This window comes from Rhincodon typus, chromosome 3 (assembly GCF_021869965.1).
Source record: "Rhincodon typus isolate 14 chromosome 3, sRhiTyp1.1, whole genome shotgun sequence".
Lineage (NCBI taxonomy): Eukaryota > Metazoa > Chordata > Chondrichthyes > Orectolobiformes > Rhincodontidae > Rhincodon > Rhincodon typus.
In genome coordinates this window covers 1,992,792-2,002,241 of record NC_063334.1, presented here as the reverse complement: position 1 = coordinate 2,002,241, position 9,450 = coordinate 1,992,792, and the positions used below count along the sequence as shown (strand labels likewise).

The 9,450-nt window shown below is 39.9% G+C and overlaps 1 protein-coding gene across 6 annotated transcripts in view; it reads right to left on the bottom strand.

Moving 5' to 3' along the window:
- Nucleotides 1–5,374: 5,374 nt before the first annotated feature.
- The window catches only part of tdrd7b (tudor domain containing 7 b), a 95,519-nt gene continuing 91,443 nt past the window's right edge, over nucleotides 5,375–9,450 (bottom strand). For all 6 annotated transcript variants that reach the window (XM_048593147.1, XM_048593154.1, XM_048593161.1 and 3 more), the window contains exons 16-17: nucleotides 8,039–8,199; nucleotides 5,375–5,932 (exon numbers count right to left, since the gene is read on the bottom strand). In XM_048593147.1, coding sequence (XP_048449104.1) covers nucleotides 5,712–5,932; nucleotides 8,039–8,199 — 382 coding nt within the window. In that variant the 3' untranslated portion in view covers nucleotides 5,375–5,711. The remainder of the gene's footprint in view (nucleotides 5,933–8,038; nucleotides 8,200–9,450) is intronic.

Genomic DNA, 9,450 nt, shown 5'->3' with positions numbered 1-9,450 from the left:
GAAAGGTCTAGGCCCGAAACATCAGCCTTCCTGCTCCTCTGATGCTGATTGGCCTGCTGTGTTCATCCAGCTCTACACCTTGTTATCTCTAATATTCTGGGGACCTGGGTTTGAATCCTGCCATGGCAGATGGTTGAATTTGAATTCAATAAATATCTGGAATTAAGAGTCTAATGATGACCATGAATCCATTGTTGATTGTTGGAAAAACCCATCTGGTTCACTAATGTCCTTTAGGGAAGGAAAATGCCATCCTTACCTGGTCTGGCCTACATGTGACTCCAGACCCACAGCAATGTGGTTGACTCTTAACTGCCCTCTGAGCAATTCAGGACGGGCAATAAATGCTGCCTAGCCAGTAATGCCCTCATCCTGTGAATGAATAAAAAAAAACTAGTGTGGCTACTTTAATCCAATTATTTTTACAAGTAGTAGAAAATACCTATATCTGAATTCATATTAACAATTTTATACTTAAGTAGGCAAGTGTTACTAGGATGCAAATTGAGAGGCAAAACACTAGTGTTGCTATTTTGATACTAGAGGCTGATAAATGTTCTAAGTGTTGTTAATATACTGTACTGTTCATTTACCTGTTTAATGAAATTTACTTGTTAATTTAGTCTGAGTCTGTTTAATTGAACATTAATTTCCTAGCAAAGGTCACTTAAACCAGAACACATTATATCCTAGTACACTGGAATACCATGATAAAGATCCTCTGCTAAATCCGTGAATATTAATATAATGATATACTGTTTTAAGCAGGTATTATGATGCTGAAGGAACATGTAGCCCATTCAATGGTTTGAATGAATCAAGAATGTTTTGTGAAAATACAAAAGCCAAACTTAAGCACATGGGGAGAAAAGAGGTTTGATTTGGAACAGAATTGGCAGGGATCAATGGTTAGGGAGGAATTATGGTCATTTCAAAGGGTCCTATGCAAGGGACATTGTCAACAGCGTTGTAAGACAGGAGATCTTATATAATAGAGTGGAGCATGTGACTTTTTTTATTTTACTGTCAATCTATTAAAAAAACCATTAAGTGTAAATAGACAAAAACCATTTTAATTTAACTTGATTGCGTTTTCTGAAGAAGTAACGAAGAGGATTGATGAGGGCAGGGCAGTGGATGTGATCCATATGGACTTCAGTAAGACATTTGACAAGGTTACTCATGGCAGATTGGTTAGCAAGGTTAGATCACATGGAATACAGGGAGAACCAGCTGTTTGGTTACAGACTGGCTCAAAGGTAAAAGTCAGAGGGAGGTGGTGGAGGGTTGCTTTTCAGATTGGAGACCTGTGACCAACGGTGTGCCACAAGGATCAGTGCTAAATCCACTGCTTTTTGTCATTTATATAAAAGATTTGGATGTGAACATAGGAGGTATGGTTACTAAGTTTGCAGATAACACTAAAATTGGAGGTGTTGTGAACAGCGAAGGAGGTTACCTCGGAGTACAACAGAATCTTGTATCAAGTGAGCCAATGGACCGAGGAGTGGCAGATGGAGTTTAATGTAGATAAATGTGAGGTGCTGCATTTTGGAAAAAACAAATCAGGGCAGGACTTATACACTTAATGGGAAGGTTCTGGGGAGTGTTGCTGAGCAAAGAGACCTTGTAGTGCAGGATCATTGTTCCTTGAAAGTGGAGTTGCAGGTACTTAGGATAATGTAGGCGGTGTTTGGTACCCTTGCCTTTATTGGTCAGTTCATTGAGTATAGGAGTTGGGAGGTCATGTTGCAGGTCTACAGGACATTGGTTAGGCCACTTTTGGAATACTGTGCGCAATTCTAGTCACCCTGCTGTCGGAAGGATTTTGTGAAACTTGAAAGGGTTCAGAAAAGATTTACAAGGATATTGCTATAGTGAGAGGCTGAACAGACTGGGGCTATTTTCCCTGGAGTGTCGGAGGCTGAGGGGTAACCTTATAGAGGTTTATAAAATCATAAGGAACATAGATAGGGTAAATAGTCAAGGTCTTTTCCCCGGGGTAGGGGAATCCAAAACTAGAGGGCATAGTTTTAAGGTGAGAGGGGAAAGATTTAAAAGGGACCTAAGGGGCAACATTTTCACACAGAGGGGGGTGCATATATGGAATGAGCAGCCAGAGGAAGTGGAGGATGCTGGTATGATTACAGCATTTAAAAAGCATCTGGATAGGTATACGAAAAGGAAGGGTTTAGAGGGATATGGGCCAAATGCTGGCAAATGGGATGAGATTTATTTAGGATATCTGGTCGGCATGGATGAATTGGATTGAAGGGTCTGTTTCTGCGCTGTAAATCTCTATGACTCCAATTCTGAAGTATTACTCATATCATGCAACTCCGACATGAGAATAGGATTAATTCTGACACTCAACAGCATTGTGCAAAAGAAAATGTCTAAAATTTGTCTAGACCGTGTGTAAATCCCCTCAAGCTGCAAGCAAGCACAAGTTAAAAATTGAGAATTTCAAACTGCTCTGCTAAACTTAGCTACATATAGAATTGAAAAGAAATTGAGATAGATCACAAATCTGCATATTGTTATCAAATCTCCTTCAAAAATTACAGCTTGTGGGCTATCTATTGTTTTTCTATATGATACAGAACAAGGACTATATTCAGTATAAATGGGAAATGTCAGCTTATTTACTAATTCGAATGGAAATGGTTTGCCTGTATGAAGATTTGTTTGCATTGGATTAAAAATTGCACGTACGCAGAGCAAAGTGTTAAAATCAAAGTGGACATTGTTTTGTTAGAAAATCAAATGCATAAAATGGTTAAATCCAAGCAAAAAGATTTAGCGGTCTTTAAAGAAAAACATCATTTGTAACTGTAGGGAACTGGCACTGTTTTAAGTCAGCTTTGTTTGGATGTCTGGCTTCAGTATTTGTATTGTGCTGATTGATATGCTGTTGTAACATCATAGCACAACCTTTACACGAGCAAAGCCGCATAAAATGTGATGCTTAAATAAATACCTACAATGTGGTGTTTTATTTTGTTAAAATAGCATGCAGTTATGTAGCTGATTGGGGTTAATTAGTTAATTAATTGACTGTGTAGATATAAATAGGGAACAGTTGGGACTGATGTGTGGAAGGAACTACAGAATAAATAATTAACTCTATCCACAAAGAAAGATGAAATGGTTTCTGTCTCACCAATTCGTTTGGATCCACATTTTACAGTAAAATTCAAACTTTAAAACCAAAGCATCACCAACAGGCATTTTTATTTTGAGAAAGTAAAATTAAACCAAAACCTCTGGTCCACAGTAAAAGTTTCCTTCCCTATGTGTTGGGTGTGAAAAGTGTACATTCTTGTGCAAAAGTCAGACTCCTCACCCTGATGATGATCAGCTATATCAGGAGAGGCAGTAAGTGGCTGTGTTATGGAGCACACAAACACAACCTAACCTACTTTACAAGATAGTTTATAGCTTGTTAAAAAACACACATTTTGCTATTGCACCTTCTGACTTGCAGTTATCTGTATTACGTTGGATCCTGATTATAAAATTCTTCAGAAACATGCAAAGCTGCAGAGATAAAGTGCTACTGTGCAGTCACTTTTGGATTTTCTCAATTTTAGTGGACATTGATGGTTTTTAAGTAATTTCAACATGAAAGGTCAACTCTGCATATTTCTCATATCCTCCTTTTCGGATTCAAGTGAGCTGCAGACAGTTTCTGCTGTAATGAAAATCTTTAGGTGAAACCCAGCAGAATAGTATATACATTTGATTCTGTAGTTTTGTAGCATATAGGCCCAATAGCAACAAAACGCTCCCCAAAAATTGGTGTTTTCTGTGGTCTATTGTCAATATTTAAATAGGCATCCAGTTCAACAGTTAGGTGAAAAATGGCCCTTTCTTTGGTGATCCCACTACTTGTTGAAAGCTACTTCGCTACTTTGAAGACGAAATGGTAGAGCAGAAGAACTCATACCAAGTGCACACTTAGAGTGAGGGAAACTTCATTGGAGTGAGACTGAGATAAAATGAGGAACTGGAAATTTGGGCCAACATGGGAATTCAGGACAAAAAGGGGGAAGGTTTGATCCAAGAAATGAAATCTCCAGAGGTGAAGGGAAGAGAAAATAAGGTGTGGATTGAGAGGCCTACATATCCTGAGACCAACAGTAATGATACATCACAAGTGCAGGAAAAGCAGCTGATTGATGAGTACCTTTGTTCAGTATTTCTAATCTTCAAAGTGAAACTTGGGTACTTAGTTTCAGTCTGTCGACTTTTTTTTGTCTCTTTTGGCAGTTGTGACTAGTGGGTACTGCAAGAATGAGTACTTGGGACTCAGGTGTTCACAATGATTAGAGTTGGGGATCAAACCTAACAATTCAAAATTTACATAGTTTTATATCCTAAGCGGGAGAACGTGCTGCGAGGAAGATGTAAAGTAGCTTCAGGCGGATTTCAACAGACTTAATGAATATGTTAGAACATGGCAGATGGAATATAATGTGGAAAAATGTGAGGTTATCCACTTTGCAGAAGAAGCAGACATATAGGAATAGTGAAGTCTTGCTTTGATGGTGCAGACATTTGGTAGACCACACCAGGGTGAACTGTGAGCAGTTTTGGTCTCATCTCAGGAAAGATATTATTGCCATAAACGGAGTGCAACAGAAATTTACCAGACTTGCTCCTGGGATAGCAGGACTGTTCTATGAAGCAAGATTGGGCAGACTGGGATTGAATTCTCCAGAGTTTCAAAGAATGAGAGTTGATCTCATTGAAAGTTACATAATATGTAACGGGATAGAAGGTAAATACAAATAAGATGATGTTTCCCCTGGTTGGAGAGTCTAGAACCTGGGGCACAATTTAAAAATAAAGGGAATGCTACTTTGGTCTGAGATGAGGTGAAAATTTTTCATACAAAGGATTGTGAACTTTTGGAATTTCACAGGGGGTTGTGGAAGTTCAGCTTTTGAGTATACGTCAGGTACAGATTGATAGATTTCTTATTACTGATGGAGTACAGGGTTATGGTGATGGGGTGGGTAAATCAAATTGTATGGTGGGGCATACTTGACAGGCTGAATGGCCTACTCTTGTTCTTATGTTCCTAACTGCAATAGAACACAACTACATAATACATAAATGTAAAAATTTTGAATTAGCCAACTTAGTGTTGCCTTTCAGCTTTGCCTCCATGAGAGTGCGTGTAATTGAAAGACTGAATCCTTGATGCACAGATTAATTTCATCTCAAGAAGTAATACAGTCCTGCTTTAATAATTTTTATGTTTCTTAGTTATTTGAAAATGAAATTCCAGTACTAAAGTGAAATGGTAGATGGTATTTGAACTATAGTTTACAGTTAAGGCTTGCATAAGTATACAAATAACCAGGAGGATGATTAATTAGTTTATTATTCCTACACAACCCTTCACTTCAATACATGGCCAATGGCAAAGGCAAGTGGCAAACCAATAGCATATTTTCAATAAACAAATCTCTTCAGTACAGTAATCCAAACATTGGTAAGTGGGCAAAAAAAAGTCATTCAGTTAAGTTCTTTTTTATACAAACAAACCATGAGGCTGTTTAGAATCACTAACATACCATCGCCAAGTTATTTGAAAACCTTGTAAATAACAGCAAACTAGATTAGTATTGTGCTCTCATTTCAGTTATTGCTAATGGGCAGAAGTTAAAGTTACTTTGAAATGTTGTTAAGGTAAACAATGATTATGCAACTTTTGACAGCTCTACAAGATACTCTGTCAGCAGATCATGTATCCAGACATCTGTGTCTGGAAGGGATGTGTCCACCAAGTAAGTCACTACTTTTCTATCCCAGGGATATGCACTCCCATGAACTGATTGTATTTGTGCCACAAGAGGCTTTCTCTCCACATGGTTGCGGAAAACTATTGATGCTTCTTCTGACCACTGTTCACATTTGACACCTGCAAAATACACAAAGGTTAGCTCAAATGTAAAGCTCATTTGATCTGCATTAAAAAAAGTGTACAATACTTATTTGGTGGATAAAATTTTGGATAACCAGTTGATTAAAAAAGGCCTGCATTTTATCTATAGTAAGATTCATTTCCATAAACTAATGTCTTGCTTGTTTCGCAACCTCTCATCATTGGTGTACAAAGCACGAGCTTTTGTTTTAAACTGTATCCTATAATCTGCCAGTACCCTGACAGGACTAATCTGAAGTCCATGCTTCAGAAAGTAGTCATAGATTGGGTATTCTCTCGATTGGACAATCAACATGGTCAATTCTGGAGGGTACCCTAGCTATTCATGTACCTCATTTCTCTCACACCAGTACCAGTCCTTCAGCCTTACATTCACCATAATCTTTATTCTACGGCAGTTTGCATGTGGCTGAGGTAACAATCCAGAGATTATTACCTTCAAGGTTCTGCCTTCCTAGGGCGGCACGGTGGCTCAGTGGTTAGCACTGCTGCCTCACAGCGCCAGGGACCTGGGTTACATTCCACCCTCGGGCAACTGTCTGTGTGGAGTTTGCACATTCTCCCCGTGTCTGCGTGAGTTTCCTCCGGGTGCTCCGGTTTCCTCCCACAGTCCAAAGATGTGCAGGTTAGGTGGATTGGTCATGCTAAATTGCCCATAGTGTTCAGGGGTCTGTAGATTAGGTGGGTTATAGGGGGATGGGCCTGGGTGGGATGCTCCAAGGGTCGGTGTGGACTTGTTGGGCCGAAGGGCCCGTTTCCACACTGTAGGGATTCTATGATTCTACTCCAATTCAGTGCTAAGTTCTTCATACTGCCTGTGCAATCTCCGTTTCCTGGTCTTGTTAGGTAGTTGGTATCTACACGGGCAACAGGATCCTTCCCCCGCCCTGCAAGCTCCTCTCCATCCTTGAGCAGATATCCCAAACCCTGGCATCAGGCAGTCAAGTCAGCCTTCTGGTGTCTGCAGTCCCCCACTACATTCCTTTCAGCTCCCAGACTTGAATGGCTCCCTACATCATGGTCAATCTGCTGATCCATATTATATTCTTCGCTTTCATTCATAGAAACTGTAAGAACTTCAAACCTGTTGAATAATTGCAAGGACTTTGCCTTTTCCACTCACACCTTCTTGATCCTCTTAGCTACCTTACAGTCATAGCTCGCAGTCCCTGCCTGCAGATCAAATCAGATAATGCTAACCTAAGGGTTAACCTTCTGCCACCCCGCTCTAAAGCTTTGTAACACTGTCCTGCTATCTTTGTGTTATTAAAGTGTATTTACTCTTTCAATTAAGTTATAGTTCTGAGGAAGGGTCACTGGACCCAAACCGTTAACTCTTTTTTTCCTTCACAGATGCTGCCAAACTTACTTTGTTTTTGTTTCTGATTTACAGCATCCGCATTCTTTCCGTTTTTATTATAGTTTACCTTACCTGCTCCTGGCTTCACATATGCAGCATTAAGGAACAGCTGTATTTATACTCGTACTGAAAATAAGTCATCTCCACTGAAGGACAGGAACCAGCATAAGCTATTTAGCTGATTAACTAGTTAGAGATGTTCTCAGAGAGCCTGTATGTCATGGTTTATCTAACATCTTTTGAACATAACGTTTAGTTAGTTTTTAAACAGAAACAAGAAGTAGACTTTAGAGGGGGATTCATCCTTAAAATTCCACTGCTGACTCAACTCTTGGACTATGTGAACACTGAGTTTCTGGATGTGGTCACCCATAGTTAAAGAGTATGTGGGGAAAGGGGAAAATGGGCAAACAGCAGACAGTGAAGAACCGGACAAATAGTGTAAGAGTTCCTTTGGGGCATTTGGGTCTCTAGTCAACGTTCAATTCTGACGGAACAAAGACAGAAAATGTTGGAGAAATTGAAGATGGGTCATTGGACCTGAAATGTGGTCTCTACTTCCTCTCCACAGGTACTGTCAGACCTGCTGAGTTTCTCCAGCAATTCCTGTTTTGTTTCAGATTTCCAGCAGACAGTTCTTGGCTTTATTTCAGTTCTGATTTTTCTGCAGCATTCCAAGATATCCACTTCATTACAGTTGTATTTCTGCTTGGTTAACTCACCTGCTAACTGTGCCGTAATGGCTTGGAAAGGCAATTGACGGAATTGTTGTACCAGAGTCTGAACCTTCCTACAACTCACTAGTTCATGTCGACCATAATCCAATTGATACACTGACACCAAACCATTTGTAAGAATTCCTTTCACCAACACACGGTACCACCTACAATTACAAAAAGGTATTCACCAGCAAGTTCACAAAGTTATTTATAGAAACACAAAAGATCCCAATATCTCCATGCATACATTAATTCCAGTCATCAAGGATTGCTTTCTTTGTGGGGTGTTTAGACAATATCTTGAACACTGTCCCTGGTAACCCAGAAGGAAAATCATACAGTCCCATTTCCATTGAACACTACTTTTTCTGAATTCATTCACAGAATAAGGGCGTTGCTGGCCAGGCAGCATTTATTGCCCATCCCTAATCACCCAGAAGACAGTTAAGAGTCAACCACATTGCTGTGGGTCTGGGGTCAATGTAGTGCAGACCAGGTAAAGATGGCAGTTTCCTTCCCTTAAGGACATTAGTGAACCAGATGGGTTTTTACCAACAATCAACAATGGGTTTATGGTCATTATTAGATTCTTAATTCCAGATATTTATTGAATTCAAATTCCACCAGCTGCTATGGTGGGATTCGAACACAGGTCCCCAGAACATTATCTGGATCTCTGGATTAACAGTCCAGTGATAATACCACAAGGCCATCACCTCCCCTGATACACCAGTTACAACATTACAACAGATGTGAACAAAGGCTGTTTGACTGAGTGGAACAGTTGGAGGATACATCCAACCAGAATTGGTGACTTTCATATGTGGGCGAGAAAGAGGGGCCAAAATCTGGAAGTCTGGTATCAGCACTGCTATTGAATTATGGCTCAAAAAAGTGGCAGCTCAACATTGCTAGTTACAGGGTTTCCAAGTAGGATTTGGGAGTAGGCAGGGGGGGCTCACAATATTGGTTTAAAAACCGTTTAGGAGAAATTTCTTTTTGTTAGTTGGTTCGAGAGGAGAAGGGGCTGAGCTTTAGGGAGTGATGCTGGACAGCAGGAAGGGTCTCACTAGCAGGTTGTAGTAATCATAGTTTCGTTACCACATTCAAATTAAGAGTAACAGGCAAGGCAGGTAGCATTAGGTGGTCATGTTGTTAATAAAGAAGGGAATCACTGCTGTGATGAGGCACAATAAATCATGATGTGGAATCAATTTGGGTGGAAATAAGGACTACCAAGTGAAATAATCCATGGGTGGGAATTGTCTATCAGCCTTGAAGAGATGTCTCACTGTCTACAGTGAGAGATCTCTTCTACAAAGTACAAATCAAGAAATAGTGGAGGCGTGTAAGACGGCACTACAACCATCATGGGCGAGTTTAATCTGCACACTGACTGGACAAATCTCATGGGC